This window comes from Drosophila subobscura, chromosome J (assembly GCF_008121235.1).
Source record: "Drosophila subobscura isolate 14011-0131.10 chromosome J, UCBerk_Dsub_1.0, whole genome shotgun sequence".
NCBI lineage: Eukaryota > Metazoa > Arthropoda > Insecta > Diptera > Drosophilidae > Drosophila > Drosophila subobscura.
In genome coordinates this window covers 14,892,727-14,917,301 of record NC_048532.1, presented here as the reverse complement: position 1 = coordinate 14,917,301, position 24,575 = coordinate 14,892,727, and the positions used below count along the sequence as shown (strand labels likewise).

Here is a 24,575-nt window from a genome sequence, read left to right as displayed (position 1 = left end):
CCCCGGGATCAATCGAAATTAACACGATGCCGTAGGAGATGTAAGAAGAGCTTGTTAGCCCCATTGGATAAGAGGTTAAGTCTGCGGGGTGGGGAAAGCGCCCCAGTCTCATATTTCTCTCTGCATTTTCCCCATTTTCCGCTACATTTCCTGCGTGGTGGGATAGACAAACTATGGCACATTATTTACGCTTGGTTGGCAGCGATTGCAGTTGCTTGAGAGCTTCGCTTATGCTAAAATAAATAATGGAACCAGCAGTTAATAAAACTCTTTCTTTTTTTTCAGTTTCCTATAAAGAACATCACTTCAATTTTATACATTTTTAAACGAATTTTGGTAAGTGAAAGTCTTCTATTTTCTGTACAAAAACAAGTAACTTTGGGGAAGCAGTTATCATTATCATATGGAACTTTAAGACCTAGAGATCATAATTTATAATTCTGCAATACAAAAAACCCTTCTTTTATAGCAAGTTCTGGCTTAATTACGATATTTCTGTGTTCCTTTCCATGACCTCATTTCGAAAAATCGCAAATATTTACCAACTCCCCCGACAGAAGTGGTTGCAATCTCCTCTTCCTGCATCTTCATCCTTCGGTTATTGCAACAGAAAGCTGTGCCACATGTGGCCCAAGCTGCCCTAGCTGGAAATATGAATTAGAATTGATGGCAGCAGCAGCAGAAAGCAGAACCCCAAAATATAGCAAATGTCAAACCAGAATTTATGTAGATTTTTGTTGTGGATAAATGCATGAGGGCAAAAACTGAGAGCAAATAGTAGAACGCTGCCACAGATGCATGTACTCGTATCTATGCCACTTGCCACTTCTTTTGTGCTGGACATTCGAGGCAGCAGCCATCAATCGCATGAATGAATGTTTCTCTGCCATTTGCTTATCGAATTGAAGTGCTCCCCAAGGGGGGAATCTCTCTGGACTCGATTGTCACATTCCAACTAATGTTTAGTCTATCCTGCGTGAGAGAGAGAGAGAGAGAGAGACAGAGCGTGGATGTGTGGCAGCAGCGTGCTGCTGATGTGGCAGGCTGAAACACTTACTTAAAGCTTGGCCAACAAACAACAAATTACAGCCACCGAAAAGTGAGGCAAAAAAAAAGAGACTCTCGCACTCGTATCATCAAAAAAACTACAAAAAAATGCTGTTCAAAATTACGCCCGAGGGCACAAGGCGAATGGCAAATTGAGGCGGCGCGCCGCTGAAGAAGCCGCCGCCTTGCCACAGGAGGTGGATCATCCTCATCAGCAGTTGCCACAGCAGCAGCAGCAGCAGCAGTCGATGCGATCGACGACGAGTGGCAGCCGCGTGCTCCGGATGGGGCATGCAGGGGGCAGCATCGAATTAAGCAAATTATGGTGGGGCTCCCCAATGATCGATCCGAGTTGCATGACCCCCGCCATCTCCATCCCCGCCTGCCTGCCTCCCTGACAGATGCTGCAATTTGCCTTAATGCCCAGGATTATGTTTTTGGAAGCAACTCCAAAAGCTGCAAACTGTTGACTCTTTTTTTCCCCCCTCTTGGTTTTCCTTTTCTTTTTTTTTTGCTGGTGTCCGCGGCGGCTCCACAAATTGGCGCATGTAAATTTTTGGGCTGTATGCACCGCCTGCCCTCTTGGTGGATTGTCGAGCGGCGAGCTGAGTGAATGCTGTGTCCTGTTTGTGGGGCATTTAGATTTGTAAGAGGCATTGGATAAAGGAAATAGATATTATGGGTAGAGCTCTAAGAGTTGTGCGTACTATTGTGACTCTTCTTATGGGAACTTCACTCTTCCAATGAAGATCCCTCAGCTTCGATTGCTATTGTTCTTTATCTTCCAGGGAACTCACTCTCAGTGCAATCTTCCTCCTCCTTCGTAGCGCATTCCCAGTGTCCCTTAAACCTGATATTCCTTCAGCTGCTTCTGTTTTTTGTGTCTCCTTGCTTTTTGGCTTTTGCTTTTGCTGACATTTGTGCGCAAAAGCGCTGAAATATTTTTTGAATGCAGATTTTTCACTTAAAATTATTTCAATTACGCCAAAGTGCAGGAGGCTGGCTGGCTGGCTGGCTGGCCGCGAAGCAGGAGCCCAGGGATTGACTTTTTTCTGTGTCCCTCAATGGCAGCTGCTGCTGTTGGCAACTGAATTCTGAAGTCCAAGTCCAAGTCGATGCCTGGATGCTGACGCTGTTGCAGTTGTCGCTGAAGGGATCTCACTGAAGTTCAGCTGCAAGTAGATTAAATGCTGCCACAACCGCAAACAGACAAACTTGGTCAATTATTTTCAACGGCGAACACAAATTATTGATGCAGGAGGCACATGGACATGGAGGGACCTGTGTGGACCCCTTGGCAGGAGCAGTGGGAGAGCGAAAACCGCAGCCATGGAAGTTGAAGCCGAAGTTGAAGCCAAAGCGAAGCTCATCAATCTGACGGACGACGTTGTCGTTGAGAAGGAGAGACAATGGCACTACGTCTGCTCCTCTGGCAAAAGGTCTTCATTAAATTAGTGAAATGAGCAACGTGGTAGAGCGGCAGCAGGAGGATGATTTCATGGACATGAAGCAGAAGCCAGACAGCCGCATTTAATGTCACAAATATTTGTGTTGTCAACCTGTCAATGGGGGGACTTTGGGATCCGATGATCCGCATCTCTGATTCCTCGAAGAATCCCCCAGCCAGATCCACAGATCCCGCAGAGCTCTGTGCTAAATTGGATCAACTTTATGGGTGGCTAACCGATTGTTGTCGATTGAACCATCAATGTCTCATCAGAATGCTGCCCCTCGACATGTTTTTGGGTGGCTCTTGTCGCATGCTTTGGGTTGCTGCAGCAGAGGCATTGGCCACTGGCTATTGTATTACCGAAACAGAACCAAAAACAGTTTACAATTTCCATTTTTGTTGGTCACAAACGAAATCCAAAACCAGAAAACAGCAGCACTAATTAGGCCACGGCAGCCAGCACTGGCACTCATCGAATCCATTGCACTGGTGCAATGCCTCGAACCCAGCACCCAGCGCCCCGAAAACAATGCCCGAAAGCCATGGGCTAATTCCAGTTTGTGTTTCTGTTTCACTTTCTGTTTGTAATTCATTTGCTGTCGCTTACCAATTTCGCTAATTTGTGCCATTGAAAATGTGTTGGATTATTAGACAATACCTCTCCGTAGCGTACGGATAATTGTGGACACAAATTTGGCGAGTTTTGGTGCAGCTTTGGCCACAAAACAGCTAAAGCAGTTGACTTTTTGGCTTACCACACAATTCTAGGGCAATGCAATTTATGGGAAGTGATGGAATAACTACCTGGGAAGACTTACTTAACAAGAATTTGCAGCAATTTGACTGTAACAACAGGTCATCCTTGACTCGGGTAGAATGGTAGAACATAGACGTGCAAAATGTTTTAATTTGATCAATTTATTCAGGATTTATTCAAGATTTAATGTCTTTATGGTTCATTCTTTTAGTTCTTTCGTCAGCATCTGCATTAGTTATTTCCTTCGACATGTCTAGCACTTTCTTTTTCATTTTCCTTAATGATCAGAGGGACTTTATCTCCAGTTCTGTCTTAAGATGATATCCTTTACCTCTTCCCTTAAATATATCAAGTTTATTTTCTGTCTTTTAAGCTCTGTTTGTTTTTTTGGCATTATAACTAAATAGGCAAATTGGATGGATGGATGAATTTCTATCCATTCAATCCAAAATCATGAGCATGAAAACCTTCACTTCCGCTGCTCAAGTTTCTTGTGGAAAGTCTCTGATGTGAGCCTGTGGCTCTCTCCGCTCCTTTGGCATTGGCATAAGATGCATATTAGTAGGTATATAAGGGTAGGGTTCTTAAGTTTAAAGAGTACTTTGAGCAGAATATCCAAGAGATATTTTTGGATACTTTCTTTCTTTCGTTTTGAGCACACGCTATCCTGGGTAAAAGGGTTGGGGGACCTTGAAAGTCTTACAAAACTAATGACTAGGGACTAAAGCATAAGATATGATGTGATGTGTAGTCTTTTGTAGGGAATTCTCCGTTCCTTAACTCAACTCAGCCCATGCCCAAATCGTGGAGCAGATGCTGCTTGAGCACCTCCCCCTCCTGCTCGGCCAGGAGCTGTGCGGTCACCGTGTTGATCAGATTGAAGGCTATGCCAAAGACACTGAAGGCCGACCACACGCCCAGCGCCAGCCAGCGAAGCAGCCGCGGACGCAGTCCACCATCCAGCTGCCGCAGCAGCAGCAGACCCACACTCAGGCCGGCCAGGGCGCCCGTCATGTGAGCAATGTACGAGACTGTGGGACGCGCTTGCAGCTCCTCGAGTTCCCTGGAATACAAGGCATAGCCCAGGTCGCAGAAAACTAAAAGAAATGTTAGTTAAAATCGAAGAAGTCTTCTCTTGTACTCACCAAACACAATCACAGCCATTAGCTGTAGTATTCCGTGACGCATCTGCTCCAAATTTAAGAGCACGCTGGCCACCTGAGCAGCGAGTAGAGCATAAACCCCACCACTGGCGCCCACCAGATACACCTCCGAGTCCACGACACTGGTGCCCAGGGAACCCGCCAGCACGCCCGCCATGTAGATCACTGCCGTGCGGGCAGAGCCATGCACCAGCTCCAGGGGCAGGCCAAAGAGCAGTTGGGTGAGCACATTGAAGCCCAGATGGAGCCAACTGGCATGGAGCAGGGCATAGCTGAGGAAGCGCCACAGTTGCAGGCGCAGATCAGGGCGATAGATGAGCACAGAGTCCTCGGGAGGAACTTGACCCACGCAAACGAAGACCAAAATCTGCAAAATGGAAAGAGAGGAACTTTAACTGGTTCTCCGACGAACATTTGCCGCTTCTTGAGCATCTCTGTCTGCGGAGCCGGAACCAGCAATAAACCCATCAAAAAAGCACACAGCGAGAGAGAGGGAGAGAGAGAGAGAGAACGAGATGGAGCGGAAAGCAACCCCCAAAAGGGGCTCTGGCCACAGACTGCTGCCAGACAGCGACGAGACGTCGCCATCAAATTCCCCTTTTTGCCTTGGCTCACTCCTTCCCCCTTCTTGGCTCACTCTCTGGGGCCAGTGGCGACGGCGTCCATTCGTCTGTGGGCCCTGCCAGACGCGGAAAACAAATCGTAGACGTGTTGGGGGTTTTTCGCACGCACACTCGCCCTCTCCCTTGCTATCCCCTTTCAGATTCCCCCACCTACTGCTGCTTCTCGTATATCCTTTAACCGGAAGCCAACTTCCCATTCCAGGCGGAGAGTCTGTCTGTCCATGAAGTATGTGTGTGGGCCAGTCGGCAATTTGTTTGCCTCAAAAGTCAATTGCTCCACCCAGAACTCTGGGACGTGAGAGTGATAAAGGGGAGCGCACTTTCCAGATGGGACACATGATCCGGCAGCAGCAGCCTCTTTGTTACTCTGGCGGGGGGGGGAAACAACCCTCTGCAACGGTCAAGCCATAACACACACGACACAAGCAGGAGACGTGACTGCGCCAAAGACCCACCATTCCCATACGCTGACCAGAGTGGACTTTTCTTACTAGTTCAACGGGGAATTTCTTTGCTGATATTTGCAGCATGTGCTTTGGCTTTGTTTTTTCTTCAAGCAGAAGTATGACAAGTAGTTGCATTGTGGATAAATAAGGGAGCTACGAAGGAAACTTGACTTCTAGGTTGAAGATTCGCTAAACACGCTTCACATTTGTGATGTAGTAGAGAATTTTTCATCTGTGCATCTTTTCTTTGTAAGCTTCATGAAATATATGGCAGTATTTTGTCTTTAAACTGTTCTTAGAATGCATAGAAAATAAGTTAAACTAAAATTTATACAAGAAGTCAAGCACTATTTGAAATATTTCAATCTAAACTGCATTCATTTCTTACTTTAAATGTCTAAAAACATATTAAAATCCCTCCCTAAGACTAGACTTTTCTTCCAAAAATCTCACAGATATACTGAAGCTGTAGCTGTAGCTCTCCTTGGTTGTTCCTCTATCCCTAAAAACACTTAAATGCTCGTACTGCCAGGCCACATTCTAGTAGAACCTTTTACAATGATTTGAAACCACCCAAAGTACCAGTACAAGTGCCTCCTTGTACACGAAAACATAAGTTGTAATTCAACAAACGATGTGGTACGAGTGGAGCAGCAGTTTGCCTTTTTCCAACCAATATGTTGGCTATCCCAGGGGTTGCCTCTGCTCCCGAGTGGGTGGGTGTGTTGTGTGTGTGGCAGCAATTAAAGCAAACCACACACACTCTCCAGAGGAGAGACTCCCCCTGTCTGCAGCGTGTGTGAGTGTGGCCACAGCAATGTCATGGATTGTGGGGATGTCATGGCAACGTTCCGTCACCCAAAAATCCCCCTCAAAAGTTACGGGTTTTTATGAGCGTTGGCCTCAATCCGTCCAACCCTCGGGGTTGAGAGTTTAATCGCATTAAAAGCGGCAACAGAACACTGGAGAAATGATACTCCATGAAGGATGGACTCCAACACTCACCTCCAGCAGCGAGGCAAGGACAATGAAGCAGGGCGGTGGCCATTTGGTGGCAAGAAGCTGCCTCTCCTTGTGCCTCTCCTTCTCTGACGATGCTGGCCTCTTTGATGATGCTGGAACGGGCACGTTGGCTGCTGTCGTTGTGCGATGCACTGGATGTGGATGTGAATGCTGTGGCATCAGCTGGTCGCAGCAGACGCCCAGCACCAGGCCAGACGAATGCGACGTGGAGGAGGCGGAGGCGGAGGCAGAGGCACAGCCCGACGGTGGCGTTGGCATCTGCACTACGGTGCTGCTGCTGGGCAGCATCTCTCCCTCTGCTTTCGTCGGGTGTGTCTATTTTTGGGGCGTCTGCCTTGTGACGGTGCCCCACTTAGCAGCAGCACCGACTGTGGCAGCAGCAGCAGCAGTATCAGCGACGGCGGCGGCGTTTGCTGTCATCATGAGATGCGCTCTCGGAATGCTGTCTGGGCCCCCGGTTTTGGCCTCCTGGAAAGAAATAAAGACGCGCAGACACACATGAGTCAGAAAGTCGGCAAGAACGGGGATTACAGTGGGCCAAATTAGCTCAAGGTTGTCTCTCCACTGTCGCTCGTTGTGTCCCACTGTCTCGTGGGCCCAGTGCCGCCAGACGACAGCAACGACAACTGCAGCGCAATTCGAGGCGACTCTCGTCTTCGTCTCGTCTCTCGATTTGGCAGACGACAACGCCAAAAGGCGGCGCCATCATTTAGGTCTACACCCAGTCCCCTCCCCCTTTCTACCCCATTTCCCCCCCTGGTACACCTCTCGTTTTCCTCCACTTTTTAATGGCCCTAGACCTAGACGGCCATAAAAAAGTCAAGAATTTATTTCGCTTTTTATTTTATTTATTTTTTTTGCACACAAGAAATTTATTTCCGCTGCGGCAAAAATAATCCAAATCAAGAGGAGGAAAGGTTAAATGCAACCCTCGAAATGTGCTCAAACTTCGGATTGAGATGGAATTTTGGATATCTTTAGAGGGGAGAAAGCATCGCAGGGTTCTCCCCAGAAAGAAAAGCAATAATGAAAGTGTTCCTAATGGAAATCGGTTAACGAAAAGCTTATAAAGAAATCTTTATTGTTAGATTACATGAGGAATCCACCCCTGACAAGGGAAAAGACAAGATATCTTAGCCGTGCAATCTTACGGCTGGGTCTGACCATAAATAAAGATTGAATCGGTAGATGTTCTGCTGAGAAATCTATATTAAAGTTGGGTCTTTCAGGAATTCAGTTGCTGAAACCCCTGCCGAAATGTGCTCGTATTTCTATAATTAAACCATAAATAAAAGTTAGATTTTGCCTCAGCAGAGACCCTTCATTAAATGTAAATTCTCCAATTTACTGACACTTTCGGCATGCAATAAAATATACCAGATCCTTAGCTGTAGCCTAGCAACCTCTGCCCCACCCCTGCTAGTTGTGGTTCCTCCAGAAATCCCTGCAATCTTATTGCAACTAATCCTCATGAAATACTGAGCTTTGGTTACTGAGTTTTCCCCAGCACACAGAACTCTCTCTGTTGTGTGTTGTGTTGCGTTCAGTTGTGTTGTGGGTTCTCCTCTCCTTTGGTTTTGTTCATGTTCAGAGTCCCATGGCGTGTTCAGCCATGTCCTGTCCGGACACTCCATTCTGCTGTGTTCTGTACTGTTCTGTTCTGTTGTGGTGCGGTTTGGTGCTCGCTTCGTAATGAGTTTTAATGGTGATTACCTTTGGCCCCGAAAAACAACAGGAGCCAGGAGCAAGTCGAAGGTCCTGCCTGTGTCGTGTCTCTCCCTTTTATTCACTCACTGAACAAACGAGTTTTGGCCAAACGGAAGTTTGTTGCTGTTGCTGTTGCTGCTGCTGCTGCTTCCCTTTTTAATGATCGGCTGGCACAACCGGTTAATGGTGCCTGCCGCATGCCAAAAACTGTAAAAATATCGACAGGTGTATATCCTTAATGTCCTTCGATTTCTGCTGCTGCTGGTAGTGGTAGCTTTAGCTCAAAGTTCTCCTCTTGCTGCTGTTGTGCTGCTGCTGTTGTTGTCCTTGGCACGCAACTTGCCTGCGCTCGTGCAAGACACTGAAACGCACAATATCCTTGAAACAAAAACAAAACAACTTCCTCCTGTGCGTCGAGGTCTGTGGCCTTTACGCCACTCTTCTCTGTACCTTTCGCTGCTTTCTCTGGGCCTCTCTCTGCGCGTTTTTATTTGCCTTCCTGCTTGCTGCCCGCCTGCTGCCTGCTTGCCTCATTTGGCATAAGGCAAAAATCGAAGTTCAACTCGCAGTTGAAGTTGATTATGCAAGGACTCTTTTCAGCAAGACCTCCAACCTCTGCAAGCTCCTTGATGTGGCTGCCACTCTGCCCCGCCACTACTGTTTCTGCTGCTGCTGTTCTAGTTTTCCCTCCTTCGACCGCATTTTCTGTGTTTGCATTGGACAAACATTTCATTTACATAATGCTGACTATTTGTGTTTGCCTTTCGCCCCCATCTTTTTCTTTTAGTTTTCCCTCTCCTTCTTTTTTTTGGCTGGTTGCTTGTCAAATATGTGAGTACTTCCTTTATATTTGTTATTGATTTATGCAGTTCAAATTGCCATGAAACACATTCCAAATCATTTCCAAGAAACGAAAATGTGGGAGGGAATCCCTAGACGGAGCCACGCAACAGTAGCTCCCCCCCTTAAGTAACTATTTTTTGCACAAAGTTGGCAGGGAAAATGAGAGAAAGACAGAAAACAAATTTAATTACTGCAGCCACAGGGGATACCAGCCCATAACCAGGAGAGAAGGGAGTGGGGTTAAATGCGAGTGAGAGCGAAATGAGAAATATATAATTATGGCTCGGCTTAAAAATGCCTTGGGTTGAGAGCAAAAGTTATGTACAAAAAAATGAGTTGGCAGCTCCCGCAGTACCAGCCAGCGAGCAGTTGGAACTGCCACGCCAGTGGGCGGTACGAAAAAAAAGTGAAAGAATACCATAGAAAGTTACACTAACAAAATGCAGCAACAAAAACAATGACGAGAAAATTATTATAAAACTATAATTGAAAAATGTTTACTTTTGGTGGGTGGAAAAAAAGTGTGTAAGAAACAAATAAAAAACAAGTGCAATGAGAGGCGGAGATGGATGGGAGTACAGTAGAGTCAACTCAAAGGTACACCTATGAGGAGCTTTCACTGTGCCGCCGCGTTGCATGGGAAAGGTTTTCACTTTTTTTTCGCATTATAAAAGATGTATGTACATGCATGGGAGTACTCCCGTACCTAGAGTGCTCCCAAAGTCTATGCTTTTGCCTTTGCTTTTGCTCTGCTCATTTCACAATAAAAATTCCGTCAATTGTGAAACGAATGCGATTTAAAGTCGCGCACGCCATCATCACACAAAAGAGCAGAAGACGCAGAAGATTGAGGAGGGGAGGAATGTGTAAAGGGAGGGGGCACAAATGGAGCATCGCGATAGGGCATCGAAACTACTTCTCAAGACTTATTCAAGAGACCGACCCCCACGCAGCCCCCAGAGAGAGCTTCAAAGTTCATTTCCATTTGGATTGCATGTCAGGCAAGAGACTGCAAGAGGAGGGAGGGAGAGGGGAGCGAGACCTGTGGGAAGGAAGAGCCCTCACTCACTCACTCACTCATTCGCTCAGTCTTTCTCTTTGCTTTCAATTTAATTGTAATTTCTTTTGTGTTTATTGCGTTTGCTGCTGCCGCTGCCTCTGCCGCTGCTGTTGTCTGCTGCTTACGTTTTAATTTCATTAACTTGTGTTTACTGTGTGAAACACTTGCCCTTACCCCGGAACTACACTGCCACAATGCAACATGCCACTCCACACCGCCACTCCACTCCACTCTTGGACTGAGCTCAGTCCGTCCACCTCTATGCCATTAAACGCTCCACATAAAACTTAAACCACCAGAGATTGCCTTTGTTGTACGTCCAATTTCAACTGAAGAAGAATACTTCTTCTCTTCTGATGCTGAAGCCAGAAGCCACGAAGCGTAAGCTGGGGCCAAAGCTGATTCTGTGCTCTTGATGTCACATTGAGATTTCAGACATTTAGAACAACAAACGGAACGGAATCTCAAGCTTTCAAATTCGTAGGTGGTCTGCTCCACACAAAAAACGAAGAAGCACCAGAAACAGAAGCGTAAAATACATTTATAAATAAAATTAAATGATCAACCAACGAAAAACCAAGAAAAAAAGAAACTTTTAACAGTTTCCCATACCGGGAATTGAACCCGGGCCTCCCGGGTGAGAGCCGGGTATCCTAACCACTAGACAATATGGGAGTTGATATTGTCTGTGGTTAACTTGAGGCTTATCTTCCATGAAGATCATTTGCTTGTTTCAAGATTTTGCTTAATTCAAAAGATTAATTTTGAATCGCCAGGCTAAATTTATTCTCTGATTCATGCAGAGGATATGCAAAAAGAAACCAACATTCGATGACGAATATAAATTACCTATTGGATTGGAATGCAACCATCCAGTGGCAAGTGGCATATGCTCATGTTTATGCAATTTCTCTGATCAGTGAAAAACCGCAAGAGGCGCGTACACCCTTTCCATTCTTCTCTTTTCATTCTTTCTTGCCTGCCCTGTCTGTTGTCTTCTCGCTGCTTAAGTATTTATGTCTTTTCGTATATTTCTACGACTTCGCGTCAATGCACAAATCAGTTAACGTCCGGCAGACGACAACGGACATTGGGATGGTGGAGCGGACAGACGGACAGACATATAATCACCTGCAGTGACAAAGACACCACCTGACCGACCGACCGGCCACTGTGGAGGTTGTGTTCGTGCTGTTGCTGTTGCTGTTGTTTCAGCCTAAACAAGTGCACATGGGTATCCATGTTTATTTTACGGTTCAACGATTATTACCAGTTATTGTCTAATGCAACCGTAAAAGGGGCCAGGCCACCACCCTGCCTCAGGCAGCCGCCGAACCACCGCCAAACAGACGGGAGGACAAGAACCACAAAGCAGAGGGTTATAGACGACAGGGCTTTTAGCCAGCTAGAGAGGAGAGGGGACAGAAGAGGTGGTAGCCAGACAAACGACAGACAGACAAACAGACAGACAGAAGGAGGGCGGGAGGAAGGGGAGGCAGGCAGAAGCGTGGGTATGGAGCCGGGTAATGGACAACTTTTGGCCAGCAGTAGGTGTTGCCTGATTGTCGGTTGCAACAACCACCCGACGGATGATGGTGCAAGGTCCAAGCGTACATGCGAGAGTGTGGTGTAGCGCAGTGCATGGCAGTGTGGGTTGTTGTGGTTGTCGCTTGGCACTCTGTTCATTTCGCTATCAATATTTCAAACACGTTCCAAAACTTTTGCCTTTTCGGGCAGGAACAGGAGACAGCGACAGCAACAGCGAGGGAGAGTGGGAGTATAAACGGAAGTTCACACGGAAATATAGGAAAATACAAGAATAATAATAATCGAAAAATAAAAGACAGACAAACATAATGTTCAGGGAAATACAAAAAATTGTATGGGGGACAATGAATCACGCAAAGCCAAACGATAAACCAACAAAACAGATCGAATGTGGGGGGGTTTTAGCTCTGAAACATTCAAAATTCTGCAGATATATAGCCGATAAGGAATGGAGAGAGACCCAAACGTAAACGAAAACGAAAACGACAGCAAAGAGACACTGAAATGTTGGTGGAATGCCAGACACACAGACGGAGGAAATGACGAATATTTTTGGCAGCGCGAACTACGCGTATTGTAGTAGCGATGGGTGGAAGGTTGTTTGGCGTCAGACGATGACATATCCAATAAATAAGGCACGCATCCGATTAAAGTGCGTGGCAACCCCACCAAAAGCACACACACATGAGACGCTGTCTAGACAATAATTGGAGCACTAGATGGGAATCTATGGGCCACTCACGTATGGCCAGCAGATGGCAGCAGACATATCTGAGATCACTTGATTTATGCTCTCCCTGAGAATTTCACTGTTCGCAGATCTCATAAAATATCTGTGTGAATTGCAGCACGAACAACGAACGAACTCTCTAGATAATTAGCTTCATCCCAAAGATACAAAGATACAAATGGCACACACAGAGAGACTAGAGTGCGGGTCAATCGTTGCTCCCCCCTCCCCCTCCCCTGCCTGCCCCCCTCCATCCACAACAACTATGTAACTATCTTTCGCTGGTGAAGCAATTTAATGCAAAAGCCATCAATTAACCCGCTTTTACCCGTCAGAATGAGATATAAAAGTATCTCTCTGACTCTCTCGCGACCGTTCGAACCCGAGATGCAACGATTTGCACGTAGTTCCGTTAGCTAATTGGATGCTGATGGCCGCCGATTTTCCGCAATGAGGCAAGAAGGAAGCAGCGGCCAGCAGGCAGAAGCCACAAGCCTCAAGCCAGGCGGCAGCCAGAGGAAATTGCAGTCGTCGGTGACGTTGACCCAAGGCCAAGGAAGGAAGGAAGGAATTTGCGGGGCAGCAGCACAGAAAAAAAAGAGTAAAAACAATGAAGAACAGACACTGGAGTGGACACTGGCTGCGCGTCGCTTGTTTGTTGTTGCCCCATGAATAATTAATTTATTATTGTTCTCATTGTAAATCATAACAATTAATGTGGCTTTAAATGCGCAGTCAGAGGGAGAGTCGAGAACTGGCGGGGGGGATCGCGGCGGACCCCCGACATGACCATTGCCAAAGGCAGACATCAAAAGGCAATTATGCTGCTGTGCCTGCCCCCCCGCTGCCCCATCTGCAGCAGAGTGTGGTGTGGTGTGTGGGTGGGTGGGGAAAATGTTAATAAGAAACACAGCAAAAGAAAAGCAGTAGAAGAAAAGTATTCCAAAGGGGGAAAAGCACAGGCAGTTCTCATGGTAATAGAAATGGCAAAGGCTTTTGTTCTCACAGCAACAAAAAAATCAACAGATTGTCCAGGAAGGAAGGAAGGAAAAGAGAGATAAACTAGAGTACTTTCAGCTAAAAATGGGATAGAAATCGGAGGAACAGAGAATGAACTTGAAAGCCCTAACTTTCATCTCCATACGCATCCATCACTCAGATTTCCCTCATAGCAACAGCAGCAGGCAAAAAGTGCGATCTATCGAGCAAAGATTGATCCATTTATTGAGCCACTTTCCACAGACTGTTGTGGTGTGTGAAGACAAAGCTCCATTAATGAGTTCAATAGCTAGGGAAAAATCAGTGCAAATGCGAAAGATTACCTCCGTTGCTCTTCCCTGTTGCTCTGCTGCCTCTTTGGCTGTATGTTGGAGCTCAATGAACTAGAGCGACTTTGCCTTGTGCGAGTATTCCGTATGTACGATTATCACATTTCGATTAGCGACGTCTCCGGCCCCGAGTTGGACTGGGAGCCAGCGACTGACTGACCTGCCAACTGGCGTTCATAACCACATTAGCACCGCTGGCGCTGCCATCGACCCACCACCAATGACCCACCCAGTTCCAGCCTCCTCCTTTGCACCTGCCACAACTCGCTGCCCCTTTCGGGGCGTGCGATCTACATTTCGCAGAGCGGCAACATTCACGGCACGGCGGCGGCCCAACAATGTTGTAGCTGCCTTTGGAGTCAGTGGGCCCGTTCCGCCCCTGGTACGCCTCTTCTTTGAGATGACGGCGCCTACCTGTCTCTCCCCCCCGCTGCCGCCAGCTCCCCTGTTTCCCCACGCTCCTGTGGCGTGGTAATTATTCGCGCTCAGCTGAATACGCGAGTCTGCAAAGCGTAACTTGTAACTTGTAGATACATTCACGTATCTCTTTGCACGCATCTACATATGGGAAAGAAAGCCCACGACGACGGCCAAACGGGGAGACTAGAGATGGGAGAGAGGCTTGCTGCTGGCGTGAGTGGGAATCGTCTCTAGAGTGGTGACTTTTGTGGATTGCTTTTGTGTGTCTATCTCCCATCTTTCGTAGGGAATGCACCAATGTGCTCTGTGTATTTCTTTCTCCCCTCACGCTCCCATCGCTATTGATGGAGAATGGACTAAAGTTAATCACCGTTGCCGTTTAGCTCGCTGAGCTTCTTTGTTGGAGCTGGAGCTCGCGCTTGTGGCAGCTGGAAGCTGAAGTTGTGTATCTGCAGTTGTGGCGAGCTGTATCTGAGGCTGTTGCTGGATCGCATAGTTTACATTTTATAAGTTAATTGAGTTAACTGTTCAACGCCGCTCTCTCCCCATTCTCTTTCCCTCACTCTATCCACATATCTGTATCACTCCGTTGGTCATTTGCAGATGCAGATTGGCTGCATATCCGCCAGTGCATCTGGCAGATACAGTACATGGATCAATGATTGCATGGCCACAGCGATCTATCTACAATATATGCATAGTGTAAATGGTTCTTCGGTTCCTTTCCTGTTTTAATTATAAATATTTGTGCACCTTTTTTGTTGCAGCCCACCAAATGGCTTGTAAATCTGCTGTATAATTCGTGTTGCGGTTTGCACACATTAAAATTCAACAAAAACCCAGCGAAAAAAAAACTATCTGCGGCCACGAATTAAATGCCTTTTTGTTGTTTAATTGCCAGAATATTTCACATTTTGCATAGATACATTCGCCTTTACATGGATATTGTTTCGTATTTATGTATCTGCGGCTCTTCTCTTTTATCATTTGTGTTTATGTTTTGCTCATATTTTTTTTTGGTTTTCAGTGCATTTTCTTTTTTGGTTTTTCTGTTTTTCAGGATTTTTCTGTTTGTTTTTTTCCACATTCTGTTGGTTGTGTGAAATAATAACCCACATAGCAGCGGATAACTCTTTGTAAATGATTTTTGTATTTGGTTTATCTGTGATTTCCACTTTAATTCATTCATAAATACCAGATGATACGCGTTCGAGTGGGGGACAGTGCGGTTGGTTACTGTAAGTCATCAAACTAAAACATGAACAAGCCACAAAATATATCCAACGAAATTTCATGAATGTGGCAAAGAAATGTCAACAATTAGTCTGCGACTTCCATTTTTATTTAGCTACACTTACACTGCCGATACGCACTGCACCTAAACAAGTTTCAATTGAAGTTTTTTGAATTATGAAATTTGTTGACGAGCCAAGCGCTCTCGGATTCACATTTAATGGACGAACAATCTTCATCCGCCTGACAAATATTTGTCACATGCGAAACACTTTCGGGTAAATGCAAAACTTTCCGTAGAACGATACGATAAAGCCGGGAATGCCCTGGACAACCAACCCCCCCACTCGAAAGTGATGTGATGTGATGTATAATGACCATTCAAATGGCATTCAAATGGTGTCAATAGCTCTACTACATACTTTGATAGTTGTCAAAGCAACTTCTAGCTTCGGTTTGGGTTTTGGTTTTGGTTTTGTTTTCTGCTGACGTCAAAGTCCGATGTGTGACCAAGGGGCTTGGCCCACGCCACAGAAGAAACTTGTTTGAGGGGGGGAACCTCCACCGGGCAACCCGTGTGTCAGTGTCAGTGTCTGTGTCTCTGTGTTATCGTTTGCGGATTTCAAGTGTTCCGTTCCGTTCGCAATGCGTGGGCCCTGACTCACCCAACCAAATAGATTCAACGACGGCCCTGGCTGGGTTCCGTTTCACTTTTTCTGCGATTCTCAAAAGATCTTTTGCCAAATTTTCGGGTTGCTGCTGCTGCAATCTCAACAGAATTTGTCGGCTGCCACGGTTTAGTATCGTTTCACACGTAAGTTGCAGAATGTTTGCATGTGTGTGTGTGTGTGTTTGTGTGTTTTGTGTTTTCGTATCTGCTGCGAGATGCATTTGAGGCATTCTTTGAATGTTTGCTTGTTCGTTTGTTTGTGTTTTCGCACACTGCACCGCTCGCTTTTGTCTGTTTGTTGTTTTTGGTTGGTACTCTTCTGCAGAGTAGGGTAGTGGGGTTTTGTGGAGGTGTCTGTTACGCAGAGGCGCAGCTTTATAGCATTACCCATTAGCTTCACAAAAGCAAATCCGCTTACAAATATTCCCCTCTAAAAATCATTTGAATAATCATTCTGGCAGTGTATCTTAAGCTTCGCTTCATTTCCTTCCAAAGCTTGACTTGTTCCTTCTTTTCTTTACTTTGTTTTGGTTTATCGCTTCGGTGTCTTATCTCGCTCTCCCTTCGCCCTCACACTCTCCCTCGGCCTCTTCTCTTCTCCCTTTTGTTTTAGTCGCGCGCACGAAATATTCACCTGAGCCACAAAGAGCATTGATGAATGAACCGAGCGCCGGATGGAATGGTGGAGAGTGAGGAGCGAAAAGAGGGAGGGGTGAATGGAGGGGGCATTGCCGATAAGCGATGACTGTGTGGAGTTCCCTTGGCGGATCGTCTTCAGGTATTTGGTTGTTGTTCTTCGTTTTCTGCTGCTGCTGCCGTCGATTCTTGTGATTCATATTTCGCATTCGGATTTGCACATTGCGCTGGTTAGGCATTTCTTGCCCCAGTCCAACACCACCCCGTCCCCTGCAGCACTCAGTGCCCCCTCTTCACTCGCAGACCCCCCACTGCTGCCTTGCTGCCTTCTGCTTTTGCTGCTGCTGACTCCCCTGGCATTTCTGTCGTAATTTGCCTCAAGTTTTGTGTTTTGTGTGAAATATTTACGTGTAGACAACATTCCCCCATTTCCAAAGACTCACAGTTACAGCTACAGATACTCGTAGTCGTACTCGGATCTAGATACTACCCGTAGTCGTAGTCGTAGTCGTAGTTTTCCTTGGCATTTTTACCCACATTTATTTTCGGTGCATTTCCGCCTGCCATTTGCCAGAGAGCGCAGCGCGGGGGCCAGCCGCCTGACTCCTTTTCACCTGTGCACGCGGAAAAAACTCACGAAATACAAAAACCTTCAAAAGGGAGCGCTTCTGGAGGAGGTTTGGTGGAGAAGATTGAATACCCTGGCATTTGTAGATAATATTATATTGCATTTAATATACGAAATAGCAAAAGAAAAGGGCAAAGGAAACTTCTGTAGATGCGAACTTGCCTTCCAGGTTCACTTTTTTCGCTTTTAATCTCCTCAAACTCCTTTGCCCAATATCTTACAGGGTATTGAAATTCAAGAAGCAAAAGTGTTTCTGCTGCTATTCATCTCTCTGCTTTACTTTTGGCATAAACATTTCCTAAACTTTTATCTAATTCAACGAAACTGCAGCCAGAAACAGCGACAGGCCAGGCAGGCAGGCGGGCAGGCAGGCAGCGGCAGCAGCATTGCCTTCATCCATTTTGCAGAGGTTCCCAAGACATTTCCACATTTTCCGACTCATTGTTCTTGCTGCTGTTATTTCTGCTGCTCCATCTTTGAGCTTTTGTTTTTTTTCATATTTATTTTTCTTCATCTTTTTCTGTTTTGTTTTTTTCTTACAATTTTTTGTTGTGTTGTGTTCAAACTCACTTCGCATTTTCCGCGTGCTTCAACTTGTTAGGCATTCAACTTTTCACATCGGTGCTCTGCTTCTTTCTTCTCCTACCCATTGCCTCTGCCCCCCCTCTCCTCACTCGCTTTCTACTATTTTTTTACTTCTCTACGCCGCTTTCGTCTCACTATTTCTCTTCATTTTCCACGAAGGTTTTTCCTCTGGCGTTGCTGTTTCTTTTTTTCGGACTTTGGCTTGAGTTTTGTGCAACACACGCCACTTGCCACTTCAGTTCATGCCACACACCACACACACACACGCACAGAGCAACCAATCCAAGCACCACGAAATACTCTTTGTTTTGTGTCGCCCTGAGACTGAGAGGCGCCTCCAAAAAAACAAGGGGTGGCAGCTGCCTCTCGGATTATGCAATGCTCCTCCTCTTCCACGCTTTTGTTGAATTTATTAAATTTCTTGAGCATAAAATGCACTAATTTATTAGCTCCTCTACAAGCTGCAATCTTTATTTGTTTCTCTGCATCCGTGTGCTTCCATCTGTATCTTTTTGTGGGTCTCTCTGTGTGTGTTTGTGTGCACCTTGAAACTAGAAGACAGACTACAAAACTGCCTCTGGGCCATTGTCTTCTTTTGCTCAACTTGAAATGTTTCTTAGATTAATGCGAATAGGAGACGACACTCTGACACTAATGAAGGTCAAAGGTGGCCCAGAGAGTGGCTTGATTAGTGGGCGGAAAGGGTGGGGTGAAGGGTGGTAGCTGAAGGCAGGCAATTTGTTGACAGCTTAAGAATGATTAAATATATAAACTCTTGCAACATTCAAGAGTCTTTTGTGTGTGTGTTGAAACTGCTGGGAAACAACAGACAAAAGGCCAACCAGAGAACACAAATCATTTGATGGAATCTCAAGTTTTGAATTAAATACTGAAGGAAATTGTGTGCTGAAAATGGCATGGATGAAGGTGTGGAATTGGTTGTTAAAGATTCATGGAATGGGACAGCAAAAAAGGTGTTTATTATTGATTGAATTTTGTGTCTATTTCAAGCTATGAAACTTTAAAGAAATGTTGGAATCACTTTTAAAACTAATTTAAAATATTTTCTTTATTTTTAGGAAGGGAGAAAGAATAAACCAAAGAAAACAACCAAAGAGAAAGACAGTTTTGTATTTATTTGCATAGAAAATACATCAAAATATACACAAATCGATACAGAGTGGGTAAGTGATTCTATAAATTAGTTTTATATTCATATGTATAACTCGTAGTATTGCAAGAAAGAAAGTTATGCAATTTTCTTGATACTTTTTGCACACTTTCTCCCTTGTTTGATCCAACTTCAATTTAAACAAAACCCAAACCCAAACACAGAACAAACTTTTGCACATTCATGCGAGTATCTTTTCCATAAATGTTTCTTGCCATAACTTTTCCACTTTCCGCACAAACACACAAAAAGCAAAGAAAAGCAGCCCAAACTAAAAAAAGTCCAAGAAACAAAACTAAACCATTAAGAAATCAGGTCTTTAGGTCTTCTTTTTTGGGGGCCTTTATTATTATTACGAGTATTTTTGTTTCAATTTCTAGAAACGGTCTCTGGGTTTTCACACCTATCCCCCTTCCCTCTACCCTTTCCGATGGGTGTGTAAAAAAAAGCAAACTTGACATAATTACAAAAAAATATTACACAAAAAACGAATGAGAAAGTATAAAAAAAAACAAAAAGTGGGCAAAATGCAATGCGTATGAGTTTTTTAAAAATAGCAAACGCAATAATTTTTCATAGTTTTTTGTTGTGCAGTCTAAAAAAAAAAGCTCAAGGCAGACCGAGACCAGAGACCCCCCGTCTGCTGTCATTGAGTGGAAGCCATGATTTATCTGAATCTGAATCTGTGGGTATCTGTGTGTCTGCACTTGTTCCCATGAATGAATCTGCAAACAACTAAAGCGAAAAACCCCCCAACAGAACGAAACGGAACAGCACAGACGTGGGGGGAGGGGAAAGTGAATGAATTCGCAAACGCAACGCAACGAATTGAATGGAATACTTTAGTGAGTGTTTAAATAAATTTAATCGCAAAGATTTGTGTAAACAAAAGAGCCAAAGAGTAGCCAAACAGTTTGCGGATCATTCACTCGATATTCATTCGCTCGCACCATTACAGAAAGTGCTAAAAAGATGAATGACCATCTATATTCGGGCGATCCACTCGAACAGAGATTTCAATCGGCGAATCGATCCAAAAGTGGGTGCGTGTGCGGCGGCAGCAGCCCACACACAGAATTGTGGCTCTGGCTCTCCATCGATCGTTGGCCAGGCCAGCCCAGCCAGTCCTTCCTACACGCAGCACACGCACATCCCATCCCAGCACAATCTTTTTGGGTGAACAAAAGAAACTATAGAACAGAGTCTGAAGGCAGAGGCAGTAGCTGCGGCCAAGAAGTCGCCAGAAGTAGCACTTGTCCGAGATCCGAACAAAAGATAGCGAAATGTGGAGCATGGAAACAGCCCACATGGAGAGAAATCATGGGACAAGAGCGGAGCTCCACAAGAGCCAGGGTGGGTGTGAAGATAAACGAAATGTTTTGCTATTTTCTCCGGATAATTAATAGATTTTTAGATGCATTACTTGATTAGCTACATAAGGAAGGAAGGCCCAGCCCTAACTTCAGCTTAAAGGTTGATCAATTATTCCCTTACTGCCCGAAATAGTATCCAAAAGAGTCACCCATTGCGTATACGCAATGTGGCACCCACTTTGCAGTGAGAAAGAAACATTAAGGCGGATGCTGGAGCCAAAGGAAATGCAGTTAGCCCAAGCACATTCACAACAGCCCCCTTTTTGGGCCAACAAATAAGGCTACAGAGTGACATGCACAGATGTTTTTACAACCCAAAGCCGCACACACACACAGAGACAGATGCCAGATGGCACTTCCAAATGCAGATGCAGAGACACAGATACAGAGATACATTCAGCTATAGATACATTTCAGTTTTCAAGTCGAGTTTTTTGGCAACTTTTAAGCCAAGGGATTTATTATAGACTCCTTCTCCTCCTCCTCCTCCTCCTCCTCCTCCTACGACTTACCAAAAGGGAAATGTGTTGACTTCTTTTTTCAGTCCATGCGGTACGGGGGAGGTTGATCTGCTGTTGCTCTTCTCCTGCCTCCTGCTGCTGCAACACCCCGTAAGCGGATGAGGAACAAGGTTACTGCGGTCGTAGATCCTGGCCAGCAGTAGTTCCTTCGTCTATCACTGTATTTTTCAGCCTCAGCAAGGACCTTCTTTGGCTGCCTTTCTGCTTTCTTTCTGTCCTGCTTTCTTTCGTTTTCGTTTTCGTATTACCCTTTTTTCCAATACCGTTAGCCGCGTCGGCGACTGCTTGCTTTTGCTGCCCGGCTGCCGTTACAAAGTACCGTTCACTACTGAGCCCGTTTTTTATGCGCTCCGATACTTTTATAGATTCGCAATGTGCGCCTTGCGGCAGACTGAGTGCCGTGCCTCAAAGTGGGGGGCAGCAGGGTCTTGTTTGCCGTGTTAGTAGTTTTGGTTGTTGTTTTTCGCTCTTTTTTTCACCCCTTTGTGTATTGCTGCAGCCAGTTGCCGGCCGGCCACCGACGCTTCCACCTTCCTCCCCCCTGTCGCGACGCTCCACCCAGTGCGGGGAGGGGGTAGAAAGAGAGAGAGAGAGAGAGAGAGCCACCAGGTGCACAAACATGTTCGAAGTTCGAATGAGGCACGCGTCGGTTGACGCCGTTGCCAGGCAGAGGCCATTCATCGTTGCTTTGGTCGTGGCTTTTGGGCCGCGGCGAAACGGTAAACGTCCAAAAGGAAGCGCAGCTCAAGGAAGAAAGACTGAGCGAGAAGGAGAGAGAGTGTATGAGAGAGATGGCAGCAGTGGAGAAACATCTGCTGTTGCAGGTGGCACCGCCGTCGCAGACGTTGAACAATTAACAAGTCGATCTCAAACTTTACTTACTTCTCTTTTCTTTTTCACTCTTTGGCTTAACATTTTCTCAATCAAATTATCAACAGAGTAGAGTACAATTTCTGCCTCAGGCGCCAGCATCCAAAAGTCTCAATTTATCAAACAATTATCAGCAGCAAGCCCCTGGACACAGCACCCTCATATCACGTGGCTAATCAGGGGAAGACAGGGGCACTCTTAGGTCTCGCTGGCACCACTTCTCCGCGGCATTAACATCCACTTAATGCTGCACACTCGAAATTGCTGTTTGAATCGAAATTCTACGAAAATTGACAGCGGATTCGCAGTGATTGAGATGGGGAAATAGGAATTGAAATACGGAAAGAGGTTCAGGCAAGGTTTCTTTCGACAAAGTAAGGCCTAACCTGGACAGCAGATTCGCAATAGAAGAGCAATAGAGATACAGAAGGTGCCCTCAGCCCTCATCAGCTGTCAGCAGCAGTGGCCTTCAGCGGAGGCACAAGATGAGGCAGCAGCAGAAGGGGCACGCAGTTGAAGAGGCAGCAACATTAGTCCAAAGTGTCTCGTCTCTTTTGATGATGGATGCACCTCAAAGAGTAGCCAGCAGAAGGGAGAGGGAGCATTGAACAGGGAGCATGCCGCACCGCAACATATCAAAACGGTGTTTCGATATGTTAACAAGTCGCTGAACAAAAGAGGGCGAGAGGCAGTCCAAAGAGATCAGATGTAGAGAGTAGAGTGTAGAGAGATGGCAGATAGCCCACATAAATAAGTATCTTGTATCGGGCAGATACATTTCTGACACCCAATAAACAAGGAGAAGGAGCAGACGTGACAGGCAACAGCAGCGGCCACGGCAGCTGAAATTAAAGAGATTCCATTTCATTTGTTAGACATTTGATGGGAGATTGAGATATGATGCAGAGAATCATAATATGACAGATTTTGAGACAAATTTAAACGTATTAGGCAACAAAATGGGATAAATAACTATAATTTCGTAGAGGATTAAACTCGAAAGACCTTTCAATACATTTAAACACATTTCGTTCTGAAAGAGGCGCCCATCAAAAACAAACTTGTATTTTTTTCAACCCATAAATCAGCTTTCCCCTCCTCTGCCCCAAATCCAGACACCAAATAATTGATTTCCTTCCGCAAATGTTTTCTCCAAAAACAGAAAAGAAAACCCCAACAAAAGCCGTAAATTGAGGGTTAAATGAAATTAAGGCCAAAAACATGAACGAAAAAACAGATTTTCTTCTACAAAAATTGCATTCGGGTAAAAGACAATTTTTTAAGTGCTTATTGTTTTTAGCGGCTGTTATGGCTGTGTGTATTTTCGTAGCCATTTTTCACCATTTTCATTCGCATATTCACTCTCAATATTTGTTGTATATTTTTTCGCCTTTTAATTGCCGCCGCGCGGCTGTTCCTCGAAGCAGAGAAAAAAAGAAAATAAAAATCATGAAGCCAAAAATACAACACAACAAATGCAAAAACAAGGTGAAAATATTATATATTGCGCAAAGACACAATATAATAACAACAAAAGCATAACAAGCAACAAAAACAACAACGAGTCAAAGCAGAAAGAGCAAACAACAAAAGCAACAAAGAGGAGCGGAGCCTCTGCAAATCAAACAAAAACAAAGCAAAAGACGAGCAAAGCAAACGCAAAAAGCAAAAAGCGATTTATGCAAAATGCGGATAAGCCGAACGGTTGAAGTGGGGAGGGGAGGGCAGGGCACAGGCACAGGCTGATGGGTGAGAGCAGTGGGAGATGAAAGAGACAGAGAGAGGGAGATGCCAAAAGGCGATTAGGAGGCGATTTAACGCCGCACGCAAAATGAGATCCAATAAAATGCGATTACGTGGAAGCGGAGACAGTGGCCGGAGGAGAGAGAGAGCGGCAGAGGGGATGGGTGAGAGTGTGATTAACAGAGGGAATGAGACGGAATGCAAATCAAAACAGATGTTTGACAAGAGTGAGACAGCAGCAGCAGCAGCCGCCGCAGCAGTTGGAGCAGCGGCAAAAGTTTGCGAACAAAACAACCACAGACAACAATAGCTCCAAAAGTGCAACAACAGACAGCAGGCAATGTCCTTCACCGCCTGATGCTGCTGCTGCTACACGTTGTGCTTCCTCTTCTTCCTTCTCTTCTGCTTCTTCTTATTGTTGTTTACTTGCCGCTGCTCGTGCCACAGAGAGAGACAGCGAGAGCTGACGCAATAGCATATCCTTTGCACGGGCACAAAAACAGAGACAGAGAGAGAGAGAGAGAGGAAATCAAGGATTTCAGTCAACTAGTTTTTTGTCGAGCCTCACCTGCCGCTGCAGCCTGCCTGCCACACGAGTAAGCAGACGGAGGATGGAGGAAGGAGTGGATAGGGGGAAGCGCTGCCACATGCCGTTGCACGACTCAAATTACGATGCTTCCTTTTTTTTCGCAAAAGACGTAGACGAACTGCTTCGCTTCCTTTAACTGCTTCCACTGCTTCTGCTTCGTACTCCTCGATTGCTGTTGCTACTTCTTCTTACGTTATGCTCTTTCTTCTTTCCTTCCCCTCTTCTTCTGCCGCTTATAATAATTGTTATGACATGCCGCTGCTGCTGCCCTCCTCCTGGCGCTCGCTTCCACACTCCTTCCCCTAGTGTCTGCTTCCGTTCCAGAGAGCAAGACACAGAGAGACTACGACAACACGCTAACCGAAAATATGCATTGACCCAGGAGAGGGGGCAGAGTCTTATTGTGTGAGG

The 24,575-nt window shown here is 45.6% G+C and overlaps 1 protein-coding gene and 1 non-coding gene across 2 annotated transcripts; both read right to left on the bottom strand.

The window, feature by feature from the left end:
- Positions 1 to 4,018: 4,018 nt before the first annotated feature.
- On the bottom strand, positions 4,019 to 21,282 carry LOC117893428 (protein rhomboid). The gene is made up of 4 exons (XM_034800046.1): positions 20,954 to 21,282; positions 6,492 to 6,977; positions 4,400 to 4,784; positions 4,019 to 4,351 (listed from the first exon to the last, which is right to left on the bottom strand). The coding sequence occupies exons 2-4, from the start codon at positions 6,795 to 6,797 to the stop codon at positions 4,041 to 4,043; spliced, it is 1,002 nt and encodes a 333-aa protein (XP_034655937.1). The 5' UTR covers positions 6,798 to 6,977; positions 20,954 to 21,282; the 3' UTR covers positions 4,019 to 4,040.
- Positions 10,723 to 10,794, bottom strand: Trnae-cuc. Its single transcript has one exon. It is a non-coding gene; the product is annotated as a tRNA-Glu (tRNA).
- Positions 21,283 to 24,575: the final 3,293 nt, after the last annotated feature.

Excerpts from the sequence above, each read along its gene's own strand:
- LOC117893428 (XM_034800046.1), bottom strand. The coding sequence starts at position 6,797 with ATGCTGCCCAGCAGCAGCACCGTAGTGCAGATGCCAACGCCACCGTCG. Across the intron at positions 4,785-6,491 it reads TCCTTGCCTCGCTGCTGGAG|ATTTTGGTCTTCGTTTGCGT; the intron begins GTGAGTGTTGGA and ends TCCATTTTGCAG. Across the intron at positions 4,352-4,399 it reads AATGGCTGTGATTGTGTTTG|TTTTCTGCGACCTGGGCTAT; the intron begins GTGAGTACAAGA and ends CATTTCTTTTAG.